The sequence below is a fragment of the Capsicum annuum genome, chromosome 1, assembly GCF_002878395.1.
Source record: "Capsicum annuum cultivar UCD-10X-F1 chromosome 1, UCD10Xv1.1, whole genome shotgun sequence".
In the NCBI taxonomy this organism is placed as follows: domain Eukaryota; kingdom Viridiplantae; phylum Streptophyta; class Magnoliopsida; order Solanales; family Solanaceae; genus Capsicum; species Capsicum annuum.
The window spans coordinates 49537647-49563563 of NC_061111.1; the positions used below are offsets into that span (position 1 = coordinate 49537647).

General features: G+C 38.8%; 1 protein-coding gene across 2 annotated transcripts; it reads right to left on the reverse strand.

The window, feature by feature from the left end:
• Positions 1-3: 3 nt before the first annotated feature.
• Positions 4-14626, reverse strand: LOC107873926 (leucine-rich repeat extensin-like protein 5). Of its 2 annotated transcripts, XM_047396749.1 has the most exons (10): positions 14471-14621; positions 13640-13857; positions 9697-10019; positions 4215-4340; positions 4095-4134; positions 3922-4004; positions 2796-2864; positions 2638-2691; positions 2303-2431; positions 4-2196 (listed from the first exon to the last, which is right to left on the reverse strand). In XM_047396749.1, exons 3-10 carry the CDS (start codon positions 9979-9981, stop codon positions 556-558), a joined length of 2427 nt encoding a protein of 808 aa, XP_047252705.1. In that variant the 5' UTR covers positions 9982-10019; positions 13640-13857; positions 14471-14621; the 3' UTR covers positions 4-555. The 2 variants fall into 2 exon arrangements, with proteins under 2 accessions (XP_047252705.1, XP_016576334.1); XM_016720848.2 differs by lacking the exon at positions 13640-13857 and having other exon boundaries at positions 14471-14626.
• Between the last annotated feature and the right edge of the window lie 11291 nt (positions 14627-25917).

Consider the following 25917-nt stretch of genomic DNA (forward strand, 5'->3'; position numbering starts at 1 on the left):
GTATTTGAATCACACCCACAAACAAAAAGTTGGTATTTTAGCAGAAAAGAGTACAGAGGCAAGTCAGTCTATCGTTCGTTGAGTTCAAATTTTTCACTAGTACATAAGTAACTTTTTTCTTTACCAGCTATCAAACGACTCCTAAGTACTTGCTGCATAACAATCACTGCATCACTAATCCCCAGATAAATGATACATGCACTATAACTCCACATAGCTAGGCTGTAAAACAGATGCCTCTTAGTTCAAAATAATGCTACAGAGCTAACACTCCCCCCCCCCCACCGCCTTCAACAAGTTGGCACCAAACAAGGAAGGATATGAGCATCATACATGAGAGCAATTTCCTAAAAACATTGCTTTCCCTGTAAAATATATCTATGAAAGGCATTTTCTGCAATACTAGGAGAATTCAAAGGCTTGGTTACTGTCTCTCTGACTGCATATTAAGCATTATCATCAATGCATGGACAGCATAAAATTTTGCTATAAGGCTTTGGGGTTGGGGGAGATGGGGGCGAGGGGGTGATCAACACGGAACTCTGGCAGTTTGAATCATTTAACTCCAACAGAGGCCATCAAGTCTTCGTATTCAGGATCGCTCTCTTGTTTTTCTGCCATTGCTGGATTACCACCAGGATGAGGATGCCGAGGGACAGATGTGGGCGAGAAGGGGTCATATATTTGATGTGCTCCAGAGGAGCTAGAGGCAGGCCTACCATGTCGAAAGAAGACACTGTTGGGAGCCTCAAAGTTCTGAGGTCGAAGCATGCCAGTTGGATTATTTTGCTGAAGTGGCATAGAGTTTACTCTAGGCGGGAAAGAACCTACATGATTCAGAGCTGGCCTAAAGTTCATAGGTTGCATTTGAGGGCCAGTAGGTGAAGCTATGCCCTGATTAGAAAATGTCGGGTGCCTAAATTGAGGGAGAGGGCCAGCCGGTCCTCGAGCAAAGTCAAGTGGCATAGGTGGCCCTGGCTGACTAATCTGATTGCTTAATTGGGGTCTTTGAAATCCTTGGATGACAGGTGGGGGATTTGGATTGTCTATTGCTGGTCGTAGATGAGGACGCATCATTTGGTTTGAAGGTGAAGGGTCCTGAGATCCAAATTGACTAATTAGCCTGGAAGCGGATGAAGAGGCTGAATTCTGAGGATGGTGAGGCTGGAATGTAAAATCTCTAGTGGGCTGAAGTGGTTTTGGAGTTACAAAGGAAGTAGGCCTCGTAGAATTACTGTTGAGAGAACTTCCAGGAACTGGATTAGGTGAGAGACTCAGAACGACTGGCTGTCCACTGGACACAGAGTGGTTAAAGAAATGTGCAGGGACAGATCCTGAAGATGGACCCAATGGAGGCGCCATATGCGCTGATGGACCTGGTCCAGATAACTGGGGTGCCAAATTTTGGCCCCGGAAAACATCCATATGTGGAGCTGGAGAGACGCCCATTGGTCGTGAAGCAAGATGATGACTTCCTTGAGGGGAAACTGTGGGGGGGGCATTCCCAATCATGTTGCTTGGACCTTGACCTGTCTGGTTGTTCCACGGTGACTGTGACCATCCTGGGGAGTTCCCAGCTGGGGTCAATGGTCGGTCTGTGTATGCTGTAGGGGGAACAGATTGAGGCAATGAAGACATAACTGGTCTGACAACCTGCGGAAACCCTGTTTGGCTCGGTTGGGCCTGAGAAAATTGAGGCGGAGTCAAATTGGATTGAGGTGGTGTAGACCCTAAAGCTGGTATAGGATGTCCAAGTCCACCAATTTGTCCAAAATGAGCGGAAGGCATGTACGGCTGCCGCATTAGTGGTGCCTGTGGGCTAGAGTGAACAAAAGGGTTTCGAGGAACTGAACCAAAACCATCTTGCATACCCTGTGGTGGACCAAAGGGTGAGGGTGTATTTGACAGGTTAGGTGGTGGTGATACTTGGTGGAGGTTGCTGACCAGGGATGCTGAAGAAATCCCAGAGATAGCGTGTCCTGGAAATGGAGGTACTGGATTCTGAGATGTTGGTCCAGGAAACCATTGCCCTTGGAATGGCTGGAAATGACCTTGAAGCTGAGCAGGCTGTGTCCCAACATCTGGTTGAGCCATTCCTTGATTTGCCACAGGAGGGGTCATCGGGCCAGCTGTTGCTTCAACAGAAATAGTTTCTCCATCACCTGACGCTTTTGTGGTTGTGGCCGCTGGAGTCACCTGAGAACCAAATGGAACAATTAACTTTATGACACAACGAGAAACTGAATTGCCACATTTGGTATTTACAATAACGCCAAGTAAAGCACCATACTACTGTACTTACTGAAACTGGGGTAACCAGAAGTTCAATTAAAGCAACTGCAGCATCAACCTTTTCATATGTCTCGGCTGATACTTGAACATACATCTCCTCATAATTACCCGAGACATTTTCACCAGAAGCAACTTCTACCTGGGGACAGATTAAAACACACATCAAACTTCAAGAAATCAAGGTGAACAATATGCATATGTCGGTGCAGTTAGTATAGAATACTTGGCAATCCACACATGATACAATAATAGGAGCAAGTAGGGGATTGTTGCATAAAAACCTCCAGTTTATACGTCCAGATTAGACTAAGAAATATAAATGACGGATTGAATTAGGGGCATTACCTTCTCTCCAGTATCTGCTTTAGTACCATAAACCTTAACTTGAGCTCCAGTTTCCTGGTTTTCAGTAAAATCAAAAACCCAAGAATACTTTTCAGTTTCACCATGCAATCCACTAAAATAGGTAGAACTCCAAGGTCTTGGATGCTGGAAATAATTACCTTTTCCAGTTGCTTATGAGCAGGGCCAAAAATCAAACCAATAAAATTGTACCCAGGATGTTCTTTGATCTGCAGTGAGAACAAGTAGAGATGTCTCATGAGGATCTATCACTTCCCTATTGGTGATAGTACGGTTAGACTTACTACATGTCAGTAATAGATGGAATAATGCCATGTCTCTTGTTTAATATTTAATATGCTTTCAGATTTTTGTGCTTGTCTCATACAGCTTGACCTTATAAAGGATAACAAAATCGGGAATAAAATAATGTCGTGGCTCTTAATTACCATATGTTTCAAAGTTTTAAATTTGTATCATACAGCTTGACCTTAAAAAGCACAAAGAATTGTACCAATAGTAATGCCAAATACGGGGTCAAACAATTCCCATATTTTGCATGATTTACATTGAAAAACTCCCATAAGTCATTTTAAAGAAGACTCAAAAATGAAATCATTTATAGGTAGCATTTAGGGGAATATATCACGAATGTCCACGCATTCTGAATCCAGGTTACAGACTACAGTTTGAAATACACTCAGCACATGAGATGCTTAGCCAGGTGAATACCCTGTATGAACTTGAGCTAAATTTCCGCTTATACAGCAATACATGGTTTATAACTAAATCAAATCACTAAAACCCGAAAAATTTAAAACATAAACTAAGTGACACCTAACTCATGGCAGTCAGAATCAGTATATAATAAAAGAGACGGCAATGAATAAATGCACATCTGCCATTTCACATCTAAACCTGCTCCTTTTTGTTGTGGAAGCAAGGATTGGTGTGAGGAGGAAGACAACAGATAACAATTTTCTCCACAAATCTCCATAATCCATGGTTTGTTTAACTTGTTTCACAAGGCCAGGCCTTCATTCTCATTGATATTATGCATATTCAAGTATTGTAAGATCGTAACTAGAGTTAATAGAGTAGTAATTTTTAAGCCGGGGAGAAGTGTAATCCAGTAGACCAGTACAATACATGTGATCCTTAATCTTGTTCCAGTTGATAAGAACTCTAAAATTTAAGAATCAACTCACAGAACCCAGCGGGGGAACTATTGGAAGAGAAAAAAAAAAAAAAGAGAGAGCACAAAGAGCCAGAAAACTGGGAACTTACAGGTACCGGGATTTTTGCCTCCTTTGGTACAGGCTTATAACCAGGTGGTGGCTTATAACTGGGATTCAGTTTAAGAATCTCCCCTGGATATGAATAAAAACAGGTAAGTTGGATGGTGCATTTGATAATGGAAGAGTAAAAGTTAGTGACTCGAGGGATCAATAACAGCATACCAATGGCTTCCCGTCTTTCAAGTTCCAGTGATCTCACACTCTACATCCACAGAAGACATCAACTTTTGAAGCAAAGCAATACAAAATTTGCAACTAAAAAATCTTAATGAGTTATTTTACCTCGTCATTAAGTTGATGATCTGAAGACTCCTGATCTTTAGCAGGCGAGGCTGAATATGAGTCTTTGCTGCCTTCTCCCTCCAAACTCCTCGAACTCAGTAGTTGTGTTATTTGATCCACACGACTCTGCCCAAAATTTGTAAGGCAGCAATATCACTTAGTGGCACCTAGAGTAGGAAATCGATAAAACATAAAAGCCATTCACACAGAATTACAGTGTCTTTTAGGACCCAATGGACAAAGGGAAATTATTAATTGCCACCAAAGCCATGCTCCATCAATATAATTGAGGCGATAAACGCATGAAAAACATATTTTACCGGGGGAGAGAGGGTGGGGAGTGGAGAGTGATTGCGGTGCTCGAGTTGCAGAGTTACAAAGTTCATCAAGAAATGATCAAACTGAGAAGAACAGGAACGAACACGGATTCCCGTCTGGGATGATCTTCACAAATATATGTGAATGTAATTATGGTTTATTTTGATAAATCCTCGAACTCCCGAAAATGTCATACTACTTGTGTCAGGTCCTCCAAAATTGTACCACTTTTGAAGGATCCAACACGCACCGGTCGACATTTTTGAAGAGTCCGAGCAACATATTTAATTCAGTTGTTTGATCAATGTAATACAATACGTATACGCATCTAAATGTGCAGTTACGCATAACCTAACATGGTAAACTGAACTTTATGACTCTGCTTTGGAGTGCCCTTGTCCAGGTTATGGATTTCTTAGAGAAAGGCATGCCGCTTTATGATTCTTTGTATCTATATGGGAACTCATGCATAATTTAACATGAGAAAGGGTCATATTTGCCTCTGTACTCTGACAAAAGGATCATATTTGCTCTTCATTATACTTTTTGAACATATTTGCCCTTACCATCCAACTTTGGGCTCATATTTACCCTTCATCTGTTAACTGACCTGCTTCCACCTTAAAATTTCCTACATGGCATTTTTATTTTTGAATTGAAAAGGAGTCCATCCTTCTTCCAGTTTTAGACCAGCCTACCCACAAAAATAAACCTCTTTTGTCTGAAAAAAAAAAATCCCCCCTAATCTCCATTAAAGCATAACCCAAAACCAAATTCAAAATCAAACAAAAACAACGTGTTGTTCAATTCATCAAATCTGCCTTCTCTAGAGTACTTCTAAAGGGGAATAATCATATGCCCCAGATGCTTCCTATGTGGTGAGAAAGAAGAAACAGTTAACCATTTGTTCTTACATTGCAAGATAACAGGACATCAGTGGAGATTAGATTACAGAAGCCCTATCAAGCTGGGATCTAGTTGGAATGCATGCAAAGAGTAGAAGCAGATGGAGGATAGTTCCGGGTAGCATTTGGTGGTCAATCTGGAAAGAAAGAAATTCCAGATGTTTTGAAAATGTAGAAAATAGTGTGCAGCAACTCAAGTTAAATTGTATCTTGATTTAGTGTTTTTGGTGTATTCAGATATGGTTAAATGATTCTGTCTCTAATATTGATGTTTCGGACTCATTATAGATACAGGATCATAGATTTTGGTATTACACTTGTAAATATGGTTGTGCACAACCTTGTTCTGAATATATAAGAAGTTACCAGTTTAAAAAAAAGCGTACTTCTAAGTTCCAACCCCTTTCAACAAAAACAAATTGATTTGAACTTGGAATTTCAAGTTCGATACAGATTCACTTTAAAACTTGAAGCTTTATCCGTCAATGGCGGTCCTCTAATTTTGCCTCTCAAATCTTGTTCAATCAGTAATGACAGCTCAAATTTGAGCTTAATACCGCCCCAAAAAACCCAGATCCTAAAACAAATCAACAATGAATTTTGATTTAGTTTTATTTTTGTGTCAAGCTTCCAAGTCCTGCAATGGAGGCCAAAAATTAGGGGTTGAGTTTAATTTGGGAAGCTTACTCGGAATTTCAACTACAATTTAGTGTCAAATCTCTTCACAAATTATTGTCCCCTCTTTCTGTCGCTACATCAATTGCTCATAGATGTCGCAGAGGAGTATGTTAGTCCAGGCTTTGTTTCTTTCCTTTAGAAGTAGTATGAACTGTTTGAAGTAGTTTTTAGTAATCAAAATTCATCCCTGGAAGCTTCAGGATATGGTGCAGTTCGCATCTTTCTTTAAGAATGACATCGCCGTGTTTTTCACAAGCTGTAATACCCCGAACTTTTCTTAGTTCAGTTAAGCTTATAGTGCATGCTTAAGGGGCTTAAAACCTAAAAATCTTAGCTAAGTGTTGAATACTTGGTCTTATTTTTGGCTTTGTAACTTCGAGGATTTTTAAGTTGACCTTCCGGGCTCCGAGACGACGGTTTTTGAGTTGATTCATGTTCAGGGGTGTAGGTAGCATGTCTCGGGTAAGTTTTGGATTTTTCGGATGAGGTTTGGACCACGTTTGGATTTCAATTCCAGCAGCTCAACGCGATTCCACCGCGTCGCGCTAGGGATAGCGATGAGACACTCATCGCGTCGAGGTGAAGGTGTATTTGTCATGTTCTTAATCCATAAATTGAATGCATGTGTCATGACTTTTATCCTAGTGTGTGAAGTGCTTATTAGTTGAAGAGTGTTCATAGAAATCACTTAGAGCCAAGTTGAGCTAAGAACCTTAGATTCGTCCAAAGTTTGATGTTCGATTCTACAAGGGTCAAGTTTCAAAGTGTATAACTTTTGATGTATATAGAATTTTTCAGCTCAAGACCCACCAAATTGTGGATAATTGAGTTAGCTTTCCAACGATACCAATTTCACCTTAATCCGATACTCGGGTGAGAAGTTAGGACATTTTTCGTGTGAGGCAGTAAGCCACCACAATTACACCGTGTCGCGGTGAGCCTTCAAAACGCAATCCAGATTACAAATTTTTGGTTTAAATGATGGAGGGGCAATGGGGTCTTTTCCTACCTCAACCCAATTTGTAAAAACATGATCTAAGGCTTCAATTGGGGCATTATTTGCCTTCATTCTCCAATTTTTCACTCAAAGAACAAACCCTAATCATCCCTCCCAAAGATCATCCATTCCATCATCTTCTCTTCAAGAAAGATCCAAGATTTTAAGTTCCCTAATCCAATAATCTCAAGAAGCTTTCAAGATCATCTCCATGGCTTTCAAGGTCAAGCTTACATCCATCAAATCAAGTCTATTAAGGTATGTGGGGTTATGAATAAGGATACTTTTTCATCCTTGTGCCTAAAACTAGTTTAAAGTTGAATTTATGTAAATTGAAATTAGGGGTCATACCCAACCTATCTTGTTTTGACTTTATGGATTTATAAAGTGATTTAAGTGTCAAAGTGCATGCTTGTTCTCATCTATTTATGCTTTGATTTAAAGATTTTCAATTGAGATTTAAGCATGATATTATGTTGCAAGTTATATAAAAGAAAGCATGCTACTTAAAGGCTTTAAGTGCATCAATATTACGCATGCTCATGTTTTGATCCATAAGATTCATATTGTGATTTTGATCTTATTATCTTGACTGAAATTATTGAAGTATTTCAAGAAGATTATTGAGCATAAAGTATTATTTTGATTTGACATGAATTTAGAGCATGAGGTTTTAAGCCCTAAGTTTAGGTGTTGATATTTCAAGAAGATTATATTCTTAAGTTTCTTTTGATGAGTTATATCAAGATTTTAAGCAAGATTTGATCTTTTGATCCTAAGCTAAGATAAGGAATCCACATTGTTTATCTTGATCATGATTTAAAGAAAGATAAGCATAACTGGTTTTCATTGTAAACCCTTATGCTAGTTTTAAAGTGGATTTCCTACAGAATAACCATACAGATTAAAGGGAGTAGTATTTAGCACCGAGTTGGGTATGTGTCCTAGTTCACATGCCCCAGAACTACAAGTCAACGTAGGTACAGATTCAGATTATTCCTATTTATATAGATGCAGATACAACTTGTGATCACTTAGCTCAGGTTATACTCCTTGACAAGAGTATGACACCTCTCCCCAACAACGTGAGGTTTTTCCTTAGGGGGACTAGACGTTGGGACTCCATGATAGCTCACATGGTTTATGTTAGTTAGAAGAACCTCCCTAACAGAAAAGCTTTTAAAAGAAACTCCCTAAGTCCTACAACAGAATAACAGAACAACTTTTAGAAACTAAGTGTAAAGGCTCACAATTTATTTCAGATATTGTTTTACATAAGACATTAGCTATGAGATTTCAACTTTCAGTTTACAGATATAAAGGTAAGTCCTTTTTACAGTTAGTCTGCATGATTTGAAAACAGACTTAACTTCAGTCCTACTTATTCCACGAACAGAAAGAGTAAAAGTACAGCTTTTAGAACTAAGTGTGATGGCTCACAAAGATTGTTTTTATGCTTTACAACAGTATGCTTATATTTTGCAATCTTTAGAGTACTCCAGCCAACGTGAGTCATTTACACTTAGCATGCATTCTTTACCAGTTATATGCACAGTTAGTTACTATTTTTACTTATGCATTCGCCCCCACATGCTCAGTACATTCCAAAAGTACTGATCCACATATATGTCTATGTGCTACATTGTTTAATAATGTAGGTACAAGTTGTAGCATGCACATCATAATCAGACAGTTGCAGCTTCCAGTCAGCAGGTGATGAGCCCTTTTGATTCAAGCGTTCGAGTAAGTCATAGTTCGAGTAGCATTTTTTTTCTTTATTCAGTCGTATTGGTTTGGAATAGTTAGGGGTCATATCTTGATTACCTATAGTCAATACTAGTAGAGGCTTCATAGACAGATAGTAGAGTTGATGTATTTGATTTCAGTTTTGTTTTTTATAAGCAGAGTTGTATTCATTTTTATAGTTTTGTTTTGAAGATATTCAGTAGAGACATATTTTCCTCTTACTTATTTCAGACTTATGTATTTTATCCCGTTGCTCATGAGTTATGCCAGTACAAGGATTAGCTTGGGATCACTTATGATCCTAAGCACCGTGTGACGACTAGGGGGTAGCCTCGGATCGTTACATTATTAGAGTATTAAGGGGAGAGTTTTCAGACAAAAGAGGTTTTATTTTTTTTGCGGGTAGGCTGGTCGAAAACAGGAAGAAGGATTGACTCTTTTTTAATTCAAAAATAAAAATGCCACATAGGAAATTTTAGGGTGGACCAGGCCAGTTAACAGATGAAGGGTAACTACGAGCCCAAAGTTATATGGTAAGGGAAAATATGTTCAAAAAGTAAAACGAAGGGCAAATATGACCCTTTTCCCATTTAAGATTAAGGAACACAAACTCGTCTAATCTTAAAATGTCCCTACAATGCTTGAGTTTGGAACTAATGTCAGATTCTGAAGGAGCGTAACCCCCACCCCCAAAAAAGGATAGGAAATACCCATTCTTTTCCACCCACATAATTTTTAAATAAAGTATAACTTACAATAGATTTCTCCATTTCAAGACATATCTGAGAAAGGAACAGAGAGTGTAACTAGATATATATTTCAAAACATTCTAAAGCACCTGATATGCCAAGGCTCTTGCTTTTCTGACAGTAGTATCCTGTGAGAGATCAGGGCCCCACTTGGTTTTCCTTTGCACCTGTTTAGTGTTATCATCATTTACAGAATCACTTGCTCCTTTTTTCCCAACTCGAAACACCGGAACCAATGAACCTGCTAACTTGTTTTTTGGTATCATAAATCCAGTTTTATTGGCAAACATAGAGATCTTTGGGCCACTCAATGATGTTGCAGATGAAGCAGCCGTCTGAATGCGGCTAGATGCCGGTTCAAGTTTTGTGCTCATGTTTCCTTTTAAGCGCACCCAGTGCTCGGTATACTAACCTGCATCAAGAAATCAATCCAACATGAATTATAGCAAATAAACGAACAAAAGATTCAAGCGAAGAAAAACTAAAATCTAAGTTACCTATTTAATATTGAATCCAATTCCAACAGTAAGTAACTAAACCATTAGACAGCTAAATCAACAGAATGAGTTCTAGTGCTCATAGACACAAAACATAGGCAGCTATTTAAAACTCCACTCAATACCACCAAATTTAAGCAAGCAAAAGCTACATTATAAACTACTGCTTTTGTGCTACTACTACACTTATAAACGAAAAATATTTTTTCCCCTTTTAGCAGATAGACATTACAACATATAAAGCTCTTTTTCTTTTACAACATAAAGAGCTATTTACCAATTCTGTAGCTCGTAAATCTTACAAAACCAACTGAAAATGAATATGAGGCAGGTCATCCAGTACACTTTTGGCCTTCATGAATCTTCCATATGCTTTACATGGACCACATAATTGCCACAATATAGGCAAAATCAGGAGAATAAGAAATATGAAACAAACAACTAATTGATGGAAAACGTGAAAGACGATATCTGATGTAATAATCCATCTTATTGAGCTTTGAGGCTCAACTTTACTCTCATAACTTTCATATATATTCTTTTCTTACAACTCAAAGACCGAAGATCAAGCTGAAATACAGAAAAATGTGAACACCAATCTTCATAATCTTGTTTCTTCAGATACATTGGTTGTCTTTGAGAATGGTAACCTTTTGTTCATCAGTACAAAAGATTGTACTCGCAGTTCAAACAAAAGAAGAAAGCCTGCATACCCTCATTGTTTTAAATAGATAAAATGCCTCTTTATCTTGTACAGCTCATTTCCTAATCAAGTTGTGTTGCTATGGATTCAATATACGTGAGCTTAGCTTACAGTGATGATGATGTTTGAATGGACACAACTAATTACAGAATACTACAATGCACTAACAGCTGCATATTTGACCCCTGATTTTCTTCTATAACCGAAATATTAACTTCAGAAGATGCTCCTAAACAGACATGAAACTCAAAAAACAAAACATTTAGAAATGCAAACAACCTAAACCAGTCCTGACAACATGTTTGGCCAAGTACTTTTGGAGAGTAACAGTTTGTGGATGGAAAATTAGTTTGAAAAGCACTTTCCTCAATATTAGAGCAACAAGTTGTATTTGAACAAGGTCCCAAAAGTGCTTCTTCTAGGGAAAAGCCATCTTTTTTAGCTTCTACTACTAGTCAAAAACACTTTTTTTTCTTCTAAAAGTTGACCAAACACCTCAACTCTCTAAAATAAGCACTTTTGGCTTCCCAGATGCTTGGCCGAATGCCGAACGTGCTATAAATCTAGTGCGCATTCTTTTTTGTTTTGGTTTTCTTTTTCCCTAAAGTTAACATAGCAAACAACTCGTTATGAACCTACGGGGATATTAAGATAGTCTGTGTCATCCATCAACTAATCACAATCAAACAGATTGTAATACCAAACACTGAAGTTTCCACTTTCCTCAAACATAAAAGAAGCAAAATCCACAACACTAAACTTTCATTTTCTTCACCTGCATTTTCCATACCAAACTCCCAAACCATTTTTCACAGAAAGGAAACAGCATAATTTGGAATAGCACAAGAACAAAGGGGGAAAATAATTCAATGAAAGAATAAAACTGAATCTTCAGTTTACGAACAAAAAAGGAAGAAAAATATTGAAATGTACAACAGGTCAACAATAATATACCCAGTGTAATCCCACAAGTGGAGTCTGGGAGAGTAGGATGTATGCAGGCCGTACTACCTTTGTGGGGAAGAAGTTATTTTCGATAGACCCTCAACTCAAAAGAAAAATATTTGAAGCAAGATTGCAAGAATAGTAGAATAATATGACAGCAAAGTAGCAAGATACAAAGCAAATAAAGCATCAGGGAATAATACATATTGAAGAATAACAAACTACATGACTACCAAATAGCCCTAGTTCTCCCACATAAAGTGCCACAATACTTGGCTACTCACTAGCCTTCTACCCTACACCTTGACCTCCAAACCAGAATATCTAGGTATGTCCTTAGGAAGTTGAAGTTGTGTAATGTGCCTATGTCCTGTCTAATCACCTCCCCTAGTTCTTTTTGGGCCTACCTCTACCTTTCCTAACTCTTGCTACAACAAACCTTTCACACCTCCTTACCGGTGCGTCCATGCACCTCCTCTTTACATGCCCCTATCTCAATCTGGCTTACCTCATCTTGTCCGCCATGAAGGCCACTCCCACCATGCCTAGTAAAACTTTGTTCCTAATCATATCTCTCCAAGTATGCTCACAGATGTATCTCCTTATCTACACTACCTACCTCTTCTGAATATGGGCATTCTTGGTTGGCCAACGTTCTAACTCATACAACAATATTCCTCTAACCACCACTCAATAAAACTTATGTTTAAGCCTTGGCAACACGCTCTTATCGCATAATACCCTAGAGGCAAGCCTCAATTTTATCCCACCCTACTCCAATACGATGTGCTACATCACCTTCAATCTCCCCGTCTCCTTGAATTACTGCCTAGAGATACTCGAAACTTCTTTGTGGATATTACTTGTGTATAGATTTTCACTTCCACCTCCACCTCATGAGTACAGATATTGTGTTTAATCTTGCTTAACCTTAGACTCTAAGGCCTGTCTCCAAACTGTTAGCCTATCATTAACTCCACCACATGTCTCGTCAATCAAATTTAAATATCAAAACCCATGTCATTTTTTACACCCAAATGCACAAAAAACACTTCTTTTTTTACTATGACAAAGGGATGCAAAACCTCCAATGAATCAGTTGAACTTCACTTTCCACTTTCCACATACATAACGGAAGAAAAATCTACAACATTCAAACTTCCATTTTACAAAATCAGAACTACCAAACCATTTCACAACAACAACAACATACCCAGTGTATCCCCACCTAGTGGGGTCTGGGGAGGATAGAGTGTACGCAGACTATACCACTACCTCAAGAGAAGTAGAGAGGTTGTTTCCGATAGTGGAAAAAAAAATGAATCTTGACTTATGAAAAAAAAAATACTGAAACGTATAACACTTCAAACAATAAAGCACTCATAATCAAGAAAACCTTGAATATTTTTTTTGCACCCCAAACACAGGAAAAAAGAACACATTTGAAGGAGTGCTGCAAAACATCAAGAGAATCACTAGACTTTACCTTCCACTTTCCACAAACATAAAGGAAGCAAAATCAAACTACCAAAGCACTTCACACATAAAGGAAACAGCATACTTGACAATAACACAAGAACAAAAACTAAATCTTCCCTTATTAAAACAAAGGGGAAAAAAATCTAACACTACAACAATGAACCATAACAAAAAGAAAACCTTAAATATCAAAAACCCATGTCACAATTTTACCTCAAGAAAACCTCCTTGAACTTCACTTTCCACTTTTCTCAAACATATAGGGAGCAAAATCAAACTACCCAACCATTTCGGTCTCAAGTTTAAATCCCAATAGAAAAAAAAGGACAACCCGGTGCACTAAAGCTCCCGCTATGCACAAGGTCTGGGGAAGGGCCCACCACAAGGGTGTATTGTACGCGGCCTTACCTTGCATTTCTGCCAGAGGCTGTTTCCAAGGCTTGAACCCATAACCTCCGGATCATATGGCAGTAACTTTACCAGATACTCCAAATCCCAATAGAGACAAAAAAAAATACTAGGTGATTCTTCCCATTTGTCCTAGCCTTGGTGGACAGAGTTACATTATATCTGATGCTGGTGGGACGTGGCAGGTATCCCGTGGATTTAGTCAAGCTTCGCGACATCTGGCCAAAAAAATACCCACCCATTTTACACAGACAGGAAACAGCATAGTTAACAGTAGCACAAGAACAAAATTGAATCTTGATGTATTTTTTCAAAAAGGGCTGAAAAGTACAACACTTTAACAAATACTACCCAATCATTTCGGTCTCAGGTTCAAATCCCAATAAAGACAAAAAAAAAAAAGAACACTAGGTGGTTCTTCCCATCTGTCTTAGCCTTGATGAACATAATTACTTTATATATGTTGCTGGTGGGACGAGGCAGTTATCCTGTGGATTTAGTCAAGGTGCGTGAAAGCTGGCCAAGAAAATACCCACCCATTTCACACAGACAGGAAACAGCATAGTTAACCATAGCACAAGAACAAAATCGAATCTTGATGTATTTTAAAAAAGAAATGCAGAAAAGTATAACACTTGAACAATTAACTACCAATAATCAAGAAAACCTAACATATCAAACAATGAACTACCCATAATCAAGAAAACCTTAAATGTCAAACAATTAACTACCCACAATCAAGAAACATTAAATATCAAAAATTCATGTTGTTTTTTGCACCTAAATACAGGAAAAAGAAGAGATTTTTAGCAAGAAAGAGAGATGCAGAACCTGAAATTTGGGAGCTGAGAATGATGAAAATGTGTAACGAGCAAAGGACTATGGGTTTTTGGAGGGATAGTGAAAAAAAGAGGGGTTTATACTTTTTCTTGATTTCTATTATGTGAAAATTTATCAAAATTAGATTATTTTTTTGTTCTTATGACTAGGAGCTAGGTTGGTGTGATATGATAGGATATTTGAAATTTATTCACTATGTTTTATACTTACGTCTTATTTGGGTATGAAAATAATATTTTTTTTAAATTATTGTATTTAATCATGAATATAAATTAAAGTTATTCTTAAAATTTTATGAGATAGAAATAAGAGTAAATTTATTTTCATTTTTCTGAAAATAATTTTCACTAAAGTGAAATAATCCTTGTGGTCAAACACTACTATTTTCACTCTTTTCGCTAAAGGCAAATAATATTTCACCAAAAGTAAAAAAACTTTTATAACGAAATGCGTGCATAAATTTAAAAATACTATATCATTATCATGTTAAATTTGATTTCAGTATTTTGAAGTTCGATATAGGTGTTGTAGTATGATAAATTAGTAACTATAGTTTGGATTTAGACTAATTAAGAAACTTCAATCAACTATTTCATTGACCATCGTATCAAACTCTTCGATATTAAAGTTGATCTCTTAGGAACAAATAGTACCTAAACATGAAGAATGATTATACTAGAGCGATAAGTTATAAGTACTTGTGTAACACCGTGGATTTTGGTCCTTGAAAATTTCTTGATCTTTGAACCTATTGTCCTCACTATGAGTTGTAGGGTGTCATTACGGGTCGTAAGACTCTAAACATAACCAAACTAGTGTGCTTGGCCGAATTATTGAGTTGATCACGACTAGCACCCAACGAGTAGTCAAGACTCATAACAAGTCCTAGCGTTCCAATTGTAGGGAAACCAATGTGCTATCCTAAGTTCATATTGTGACTATGACTAGCATGTTACGGGTCATAAGGAGTGGATAGGATTCGTATGGTGCGACTCGTAACCTGACTAGTGTGGGTGTTCCTGGACACTATCCAGACTACGATTGGACTAAACGAGTCATAGGATGACCTTACGAATCGTGAGGTAACCCGTAGCGACTGGGCGTCATTTTTCAGCTTTTAAGTTGAGGGCACTTTAGATATTTTCCTCTTTACCCACTTAATACCAACGACCATAAAACACCTTGGAATGTTATCTTCAACACTTTAACACTCAAACTCTCTAAACTCTCCAAGGTTAAGATACTTAGGTTTCCAAGAAGTTGGTCATATAAGGGCTCAAGGGTTGATTTCTCTCCATAAATTTTGATATTCCCAGGCATGTACCTCTTCCCAAAACTTATTTTGTTAAAAATATGTTATTTAATTGTGACCCGTATGGTTTAATTGTTGGTTTTTAGTTATGGGTTGAGGATTTTGAATGATTATTGTCTACGTGGTGTTTTTATGTTTACATATGCATTATTTATGATTTAAATGGTGTTTTTGAAACCAATTTGATGTATGGGTGTGAATTGAATAGGGAATATAATTTTCCCCAAGTTTATGAGTTAATGATTTTGACTTGGTGATAACCTCAATCCAATCTTGTGAAATTGGCTTTGAACATGGGAATATGCATATTGAAGAGTATTTTGAAAGTAATGAAATACGAATTGGTTTTGGACCTTGGTAGTCATGAATTGAATTGAAATATAAACTTTGGAGTCCTATTGGTTGAGGGGTAGTGTCCCACTTGGCTATGTGTTTTGGTTCCTACTTGAAACTTTGGATTCTCTTTAGCTGAGGGGCTTAGAGTCTCGCTTAGCTATGTGGTTGGTTTCCTAAGTAGAACTTTAGAGTCGTGATGGATAATTGGGTTAGATTCCTATTGGCAAATTGATTGTTTTGGCAAAGTGACATGCGTTTGCAAGCTATAGTCGGTATGGCGATACCACTTGATGATGCCTTAATGAATGACTCCTTATTTGATGATTATGAATGTAAGAAAAGTGTTTTAATTAGGCTTTAATGAGGGTTGTGTAGCTGTGCCGTAAAAGTAGAGGTCCCAAGGGACCAATACTGGAAACCGTAGTTGCCAAGGCGGGGTTCTAAATGATCGGGAGGTTTAAGTCCACCATGTTATATGACTGAGTGCTTAAGTCACTCTTGATATATGCCGGGAGGTTCAAGTCCCCCATAGTGCATATGCATATGTGATTATTCTCTGGTTTGTGCGGCCACACACATGTAGCCCTTTCAGCTAGGGGAGAGTTGGACCCATATAGCCCGTGGGTGCCTTATTATGACAGTTATGCTATACAGTCCAGGTTAATGATTTTAAAGTGCATGTTAAGCCTTGTTCCTTATCCCGGTATAATATTTATATGCATGACAATATGTACGTGGTTTTGAATTAGATTTGACTTGACATTATTTTATTCCCTTATCCCTGAGTTGCATGCTAGTGTATCCCCATGCAATGCAGGGTCCGAAGGTAAGTCTACTTTTCCTGCGCAGTGTTAGGTGGGTCGGCTTGGTTCGTCGATCGGTTGCGGTGAAGTGGTGAGCTTCCATTCTCTGAAAGACTTGATCATTCCACCAGTGTCTTTCCCTTAAGTAGAATTAAGGACATTATCATTATTATTAATATTATCATTATCATTTTTAAAATCGGGGGTATGTCCCGACTTAGATTGGTTATCGGTTTTATTTAGAGACTTAGTGGATATTACTGTGGTTGGGTAGTGGTTGTTAATATTTCATAGACTTTGAGTTTCTATTTATCTATCTTGTTATATTTTTGGAATTCATCCGTTGTTAGGTATTATGTGGTGTTTTTTCTAGGCACAGGGGGTGGTCTCCAGTCTACGATAGACTTGAGATACCCGTCACGGTCGGGCCCTATTTTGGATCGTGAAAAAGTTGGTATCAGAGCCACGTTTGGTGTCATTGGGTGTCCATAAAGTCGTGTCAAGTAGAGTCTCTTTTAAGGGTGTGTAGCGTGTTACACTTATAAGGAAGAGGCTATGAGGCAATTAGGAATATTTCTTTTTCTTGTGATCTATTTTTGGGCTATAGAGTCTAAGGTTCTGGATCTCCTCTAATATCCATTTGTTCGCATTTTAGATCATGCCTTCCCAAAGATCTAATGATAATGGAAACCCTCCATCTCACTCGAGGACAATATCGATAGAACTCGTCCTACTTATGAAGTTCAGACCCGGTCTAGGTTCCCTGCTCCTGATAGCTCTAGTGGGGTTCCCCCGAATTTCACAAGTCCTCCTCGGGTTCCTCGAGGTAATGTGACTAATGTTGAGTTTCATCGGTCGATCCATTTGTTTACTCAGTTGGTGGCCTCTCAGTCTGGCCAGTCTAAGCATGATGATATTGTTGCTCATTCTTCTGAGGCCACTAGAGTTGGATAGTTTATGAGGCTCAAACCTCTAATTTTCACTGGTTCTAAAGTTGAGAAAGATCCTCAAGGGTTTATTGATGGGATGAAAAAGATATTCAAGGTGATGCATGCTTCTGACTCTAAAGATGTGGAGTTTGCCGCATATTAATTAAAGAATGTGGTATATCAGTGGTATAAGAAGTGGGATCAGTCGAGAGGTAATGATGCTGAGGTAGCCTTGTAGGATAATTTTTTGAGTGCCTTCCTTAACCATTTCTTTCCTCAAGATTTGAGGGAAGCGAAAGCTAAAGAGTTCGTGAATTTGAGACAAGGCAGATGGTTGTGAAGGAATATGCCTTAAAGTTTTACCATCTGTCTCACTACGTTCCTGAGTTGGTGTCTTCTATGAGAGCTAGGATGAGGAAATTTGTTGTTGGGTTGTCACGTGACTTGGTGTTAGAATACAAAGCCGCCTTATTGAACATGGAGATGGATATTTCTAGATTTGTGGTGTACATGCAATAAGTGGAGGATGAGAAGAAAAAGCAGGCAAAAATTGAGGAGAGGCAGAGCAAGAAGTTTTGGTACTCAGAATATAGTGGAGGTCAGAAAAATAGTGGTGGGGATGGTAGGTAGTGGTTTAAGAAAAAGGACGGGGGCAATTCTAGTTCCTATTCTACAACTAGTGCTTCATATCTTAAGCCGTCTGGTGATCGCCGTTTCCAGAACAATGATAGCCCCATGGCACAAGGTGCCCAATCTCAGGCTAGTGGAGCTCAATCAACCTCATTTTATTCCCCTTATAATTTTTATAGGCAGATGCATCATGGAGTTGTAAGGAAGGGAGGAATAAGTGCTTTAAGTGTGGTCAGCTTGGTCACATATAACAGGATTGTCCTTCAGCTAGGATTGCCACTGGAGCTAATAAGGTTTCGGCTGCCACTTCATCAACCCCTGCACCAAAGGGTGCCACTTCTGGTTTGGCATTGGTCGAAATCGCCTTTATGCTTTTGTCACCTGTCAGGATTCTAAGGCGTCTCCTGATGCGGTTACCGGTATGTTGAAACTCTTTTCTTGTGATGTGTATTCTCTGATTGATCCGGGTTCTACTCTTTTTTATGTGACCCCATATGTGGATGTTTATTTTAGTTTTGATCCTGATTGTATTCTTGATCCTTTCTTTGTGTCTACCTAGGTGGGTGACTCTGTGGTGGCTAAAAAGGTTTATAGGGGTTGTATGGTGTCTATTTGTGGTAGAGAGACCTTGGTAAGTTTAATAGAGTTGGATATGTTAGATTTTGATGTTATCCTAAGGATGGATTGGTTGCAATTGTGTTATGTCTCTCTTGATTGTCAGACCCGTAAGGTCATTATCAAATTCCCAAATGAGCCGGTTATAAAATAGGAAAGGAGTTCTTTAGTGCCTAAGGAAAGGTTTATATCTTATCTTAAAGCCTGAAAATTGATTTCCAAGGGGTGCCTATATCATTTAGTGCATGTTAAAGATTCTAGATTCGATAGTCCTTTATTGCAATTTGTTCCCGTGATTTGTGAGTTTCTCGAAGTGTTTCCTGATAACCATCTTGGTGTCCCTCCTGATATGAAAATAGATTTTGGGATTGATCTTCTCTCGGATACCTACCTTATCTCTATCGCTCTTTATAGAATGGCTCCAACTGAGTTGAAGGAACTCAAAGAGTAGTTGAAAGATCTTCTTAATAAGGGTTTTATCGTCCTAGTATGTCTTCGTGGGGTACTCCTGTGTTGTTTGTGCATAAGAAGGATAAATCCCTTCGAATGTGCATAGATTATCGACAGTTAAATAAGGTGATAGTGAAAATAAGTACCCTCTTTCGAGGATTGATGATTTGTTTGACCAGCTTCAGGGAGCTAAGTACTTTTTCAAGATTGATCTTCGATTGGGTTATCATCAATTGCAGATTAGGGAGGTGGATATCCCTAAGACTGCTTTTTGAACCTAGTATGGACATTTTGAGTTGTTGGTCATGTTTTTTGGTTTGACTAATGCCTCAACGACGTTTATGGATTGGATAAATCATGTATTTTGTCAGTTCCTGGATTTGTTCGTTATTATATTTATTGATGATATTTTGGTGTATTCCAAGAGTAAGAAGGATAATTCCAACCACCTCTGTATAGTACTATAGACTCTTAAGGATCAGCGGTTGTATGCTAAATTCTCCATGTGCGAATTGTGGTTAAATGCAGTGACTTATTTGGGTCATACTGTTTCAAGTGAGGGGATCACGGTGGATCCACAGAAAGTTGAGGCGGTTAAGAAGTGGCCTAGACCCACAAGACATTCGGAGCTTCTTGGGTTTAGCCGGGTATTATAGGAGGTTTGTGAAGAGTTTTCTTCTATTATAGCCTTGTTGACTAGGTTGACTCAGAAAAAGGTGAAGTTCTTGTGATCGGATGCTTATGAGGGTAGTTTGCTGAAGGATAAGTTGACTTTGGCTTTGGTTTTGACCCTAGCTGAGGGTACTGATGGTTTTTTTGTTTACTGTGACGCGCCCCGTGTGGGACTGGCTGTGTGTTGATGCAGCATGGTAAAGTTGTGGCGTATGCTTCCAGGTAGATTGAAAGTTCATAAGAAGAATTATCCGAATCATGATTTGGAGTTGTTAGCTGTGGTTTTCGTTCTAAAGATTGGAGTCACTACTTATATGGGGTTCATGTTGACATCTTCTCAGACCATAAGAGTTTGCAATATGTGTTTTCCCAGAAAGAGTTTAATCTCAAACAAAAGAGGTGGCTTGAGTAGCCCAAGGACTACGATATGAGTCTCCATTATCATGCAGGTAAAGCTAACATGGTTGTTGATGTTCTTAGCAGGTTGTCCATGGGGAGCTTATCTCATGTTGACTAGGAGAAGCAAGGTTTGGTGAAGGATATTCACCATTTGCTAATCTTAGAATTTGATTCTTGGACTCTAAGCATGGTGGTATAATTGTGCAAGAGATGGTGAAGTCATCTCTTAGTACTGAAGTAAAATAGAAATAGGTCTTGGACCTTATTTAGATGCAACTTAAAGATGGTGTGGGTCACCATAAAGTGATGGCTTTTAAAATTAGCGGTGATGGTACCTTGAGGTAAAAGGTAGGCTATGTGTTCTCGATGTTGATGGGCTGCGTGATAAGGTCTTGGCTGAGGCTCATGATTCGATGTACACTGTTTATCCTGATTCAACAAAGATGTATCATGACTTGAAAAAGATCTATTGATGGATAACATGAAGTGGGATGTGGCCAATTTTGTGGCCAAGTGTATGGTTTGTCAGCAAGTGAAGATAAAATACTTGAGGCTCGGTGGGTTGTCTCAAGAGATTGAATTGACCATGTGGAAATGAACAGTGATTAATATAGATTTTGTTATCAGTCTTCCGCGGTCTCGCCATTAGTTTGATTTGATTTGGGTCATCGTGGATAAAATGACTAAGTCTGTTTACTTCTTCCTAGTGAAGACTAATTATTCGGCAGAGGATTATGCCAAGCTCTTCATTCAGGACATCGTGAAGTTGCATGGTGCTCCAGTTTCCATCATATATGATCAAGGTACTCAGTTTTCATTTCACTTTTGACATTCTTTTCAGAGAGGTTTGGGAACTAAGGTGAACCTTAGCCCCATTTTCCACCCCTAGATAGGTGGGAAAACGGAGAGGATGATACAAACTTTATAGAATATGATAAGGTCCTTTGTGATCGACTTCGGTGGTCGTTAGATTGATTATTTGCCTCTCATTGACTTTGTTTATAAAAATAGTTATTACTTGAGTATCGATATGGCTCCCTTCGAGGCATTTTATAATAGGAGGTGTAGGTCTCCTATTGGGTGGTTCGAAGTTGGTGAGACTAGATTGTATGGTCTCAACTTGGTTTACTAAGCTATGGAGAAGGTAAAGGTGATTCGGGATAGGCTTAGAACTGAAACAACCAAGAATATGACCTCACAAAATTTTTGGTTGATTGGTAGTAATCGTGATATGTGTGTTATGTTGTACCCTTGTTGTTTGTTGTTTCCAACTTGTGTAAAGACTTCTTAGGTTCATATTAGGGTGTTAACTTGTATCTATACTTATCTATCAAAGTGAAAGATAGTTGAAGCACCTAGACCTTGGAACCATTGGAAATATAAACCTTTGATGTCTCTGGAGTGGATACGGTTGGGGGTGTTTAAGTCGTACCCTAGGTCACGACTCGTACCTACCATGACCTCTCCTTTCGTATTCTAAGCAGTATATTAAGGTAACATACTGTCCTCAATACGACAAGGTCATTCCTTGGTCGTAACCATGCTTACGAGTCATAAACTACTAAACCATATAGAGGGAAACCTTAACCTAGAGTGGACTATTTTGGTCACGGATAGAGCTTACGCCTTAGGGGGTGAGTCGTACCTATTGGTTATGAATTAAAGGTCCTTTTTCATACCTACAACAATGTAGTTTACCTAGGATAAGGCTAGAGTATGAGTTAGGGTACCACTCGTACCCTAGGTTACAATTGCCAAGTGAACCATGAGGGGGAGTCATACCCCTGCACTTGTGTGTTTTCCATATTTTAATCAAGGACCTTTTGGTCATTTCCCTAGCCTAAAACCCAAAGTCCTTGACCTATATAAGTCTTTGTAGCCTCCCAAGTCTTCATTTGCAAGACTTAAACACTCCTAAACACTCTAAAGGCTTTTGGAAGCAATATTGGAGGTTAGGGTTTGCAGGTGTTCGTCTTGTGGCAAGAAAGAGAGTCAAGATTGTTGGTGTGTCTTCTTGTCTATGGCATGTATCTCTTCCCCCTCTTTAAATAACTCTAAACCCATGTATTTCACGTTTGGATTAATAAGTGTACATGGTGGTTTTAAATCAAATGAAAAAGGTTTTGATACTTAAGAATAATGATGATTTTTTCTTGTACTTATGTTGATACATGTTATTGATGGTAGATTGCATATGTAGATACTTGTTGTATATTGTTAAACATGAGGGTCTTGAGTAACCCTAACCTTGATGATATTTACCATGAAAATGACCTTGTTAAAGGTATGCACAAATAAAATACTAGTTGTATGTTGACAATGTGTTGAGCTAGGGCAAGGGCCCAAATGAGTATGAATGATTGTTGAATGATATTGTAGAGGTATTATGAGCCATGTAAGGTGTGGTGATAACCTTGTTGTGATAATGATCAATAAGGGGTTGAAATCCCTCAATGTGAAATAAACTTGCATAATGTATTGAACTAGAGTGTGGTATAAGAATGCTATTAAAATATGAATGTCTCGAGGACCATAAAACGAATTGTGTGATGAATTGAATGAAAGCACAGGACTAATGAGATGGTTGAGCAATCAAGGCTCCCATAAGGACCTTGTGGTCATGAATAGTGTTGAATTGGTTAAAGTTCATTGAATGCATAATGATGCATGAGTAAAAGGTTAGAGTCCCAATATCGGTTATGATGGTTGTGATGGATTATGGTTAGAGTCCCTTGCCTTATGAAATGGATAGGGGTTAAAGTCCCTTGCCTAATGAAATTGCATGTGGTTAGAGACCCATGCCTAATGAGATCTTATGAGGTCAAGGTACCTCGCCTTATGAAAATGATTATGGTTAGAGTCGGTATGTGGTTAGAGTCCCTTGCCTAACAAATAGGCATGAGGTTAAATTTCCTTGCCTAGATGAATTTGTGTGGGTAAAGTCCTTTATTTGAATGATTTTGAATGTGGTTAAAGTCTTTTGATAATAAATGTGTGTGCACGGGTAAAGTCCCTTATCTAATGATAATGTGATTGTGGTTAAAGTCCTTAGCATGTTAATAATGATCAATCTATGAGTGTGGGAGGTGGTAGTCCTCCGCTTCATGTTTAATAAATGAATGCTTGAGAATGATGGCGAGCCGATGGCGAGCCTTGATATGATATAATGATTAGCATGTGATATTTCTATGTGTATGGATAAGTGTGTAAATGAGATGGAATGTGATATATTATCTTGTTGTTGAATGCTGATATTATTGTATCACTTATCCTTGAGTTACATGCTAGCATTCCAACCGCTAACCATCTTCGGGCGCTACGTCTCCACGCGACATAGGGCCCGGAGCATCTTCTTCTTTACCTGCGCAGTGATTAGTGGATTGAGGCGGTTCATGCTTAACTTGAAGTAGTTAGCTTCCTTACTTTGGAATACGTCATCTCTTGGTCTCTATCTTTAGACTTAAGTCTCTTTAAGACTTGGTTTGGATATAGTTAGGGGCTTGTCCCGACATATTCATTTATTGACTCTGGTATTGTGTAAAGGTGTTGTGAACAATTGTGAACTTAGGCGTAGTTATTATAGTGATTATAATATTGACTTGTGATATATTTCTGCTATATTATACGAGTTGAAGTTCCTTCGACTCGTATGGTATGTTAAGACGCTTAGGTTGGGTTATCGAGGCGACCTTCGGTTCATGTGAGCTCAAGGTGCCCATACGACATAGTTCAAAGTTTGGGTCATGTCAAGTTGGTATCAGAGCCTAAGTTCATGGTTAGTTTGGTGTTCATAATACCGTGTCAAGTAGAGTCTATTTTATGGGTGTAAAGCGTGCCACACTTATAAAAGAGAGGCTATGAGACATCTTGGGAAATGTTTCCTTTACTTGTATTTCAATCTCAAGCTATAAAGTCTAAGGTCTTGAACTCCTCTGATTCTGTTTGCTATCTTTCAAATCATGCCTCAAAGCAGATCTAAGACGCAAGCAAATACTTCGGCTCTGACTGAGGGCCCTATGGACGGAGCTCGTCCATCTTTGGAAGTTCAGACTCGTGCTAGAGCTGCGGTATCTAAGCATCTTTGTGGGGTACCTCCTGTTCCCACCAACCCTGACTCATCCCCTCAAAGGGATGCTACTAATGCAGAGTTTCGTCGCTTCATCAACCCCTTAAACAATTGGTAACTTCTCAAGCGGAGCATGGTGCTTCGACTACCATTTCTTCTGAGACCACAAAAATTAGCCAATTAATGAGGTTGAGCTCTCCTATGTTCTCTGATACAACGGTTGAGGAAGATCCTCAAGGCTTCATTGATGAAATGGAGAACTTTTTTTGAATTATGCATGCTTTAGAAATTAAAGCTGTCGAGTTTCCATCCTACCAATTGAAGGATGTCGTGTACCAGTGGTACGAGGGTTGGGAGTTGTCTAGGGGCATTGATGTTAGACCCACTATATATTTGGGAGGATTTCTTCGAGGCTTTCCTTGATCGCTTCTTTCCTCAAGAGTTGAAGGAGGCAAAGGCAGAAAAGTTCATAAACTTAAAGTAAGGGAGAATGTCCGTTCAAACGTATGCCTTGAAATTCCATCAATTGTCAAGGTATGCTCCCGAGATGGTTTTTAGTATGAGGGTTAGAATGCGCAAGTTTGTCTCGGGGTTGTCCCGTGAGTTAGTTCTCAAAAGCAAGGCGACCTTGTTGATTGAGAACATGGATATTTCTAGATTAGTTGTGTATATGCAACAAATAGAGGATGATAAGAAAAAGCAAGTTGAGCTTAATGAGAAGTAAGTAAGAAAGTTTAGGCGTTCCGAGAGTAGTGGTGGAAGTAGTGGCAAGTGGATATGAAAGAAGTGGGGGAGGATGGGTTTGTTCTCCTTGGCTAAAGTTCGCTCTCCTTACCCGAAGTTCTTGGGTAGTCATCGTTCTTAGTTCAATGGCGGGTCCCAGGAACAAGGTGCTCAATCTCAATCTAGTGGAGCTCATTCGGCTCCACCCCGCCCTCTTTGCATTTTTTGTGGTCAGAGTCACCGTGGTCAGTGTGATCAAGGAAGGAACAGGTGTTTTCATTGTGGTCAGATTGGGCATCTGCAGCGTGAGTACCCTTCTCTAGGAGCTTCTTGGGCTAACAGGGCCCCTATTGCTACTCCTCATTCGACATCAAAGGGTGCCATGTTTGCTACTGCTTCTATTTTTGGCATCGGCACTGGCCGAAACCGCTTGTATGCACTTGCTACTACTAGGATTCTAAGGCATCTCTCGATGTTGTTATGGGTATGTTAAGACTTTTTTC

Bases quoted from the DNA above. Each gene is read 5' to 3' on its own strand.
- LOC107873926 (XM_016720848.2), bottom strand. From the start codon at position 9,981: ATGAGCACAAAACTTGAACCGGCATCTAGCCGCATTCAGACGGCTGCT. The intron at 4,341-9,696 runs GTGCTTTAGAAT...AATTTTGGGCAG, and splicing joins CAAGAGCCTTGGCATATCAG to AGTCGTGTGGATCAAATAAC. The intron at 2,197-2,302 runs GTAAGTACAGTA...TTTGGTTCTCAG, and splicing joins TTCTGGTTACCCCAGTTTCA to GTGACTCCAGCGGCCACAAC.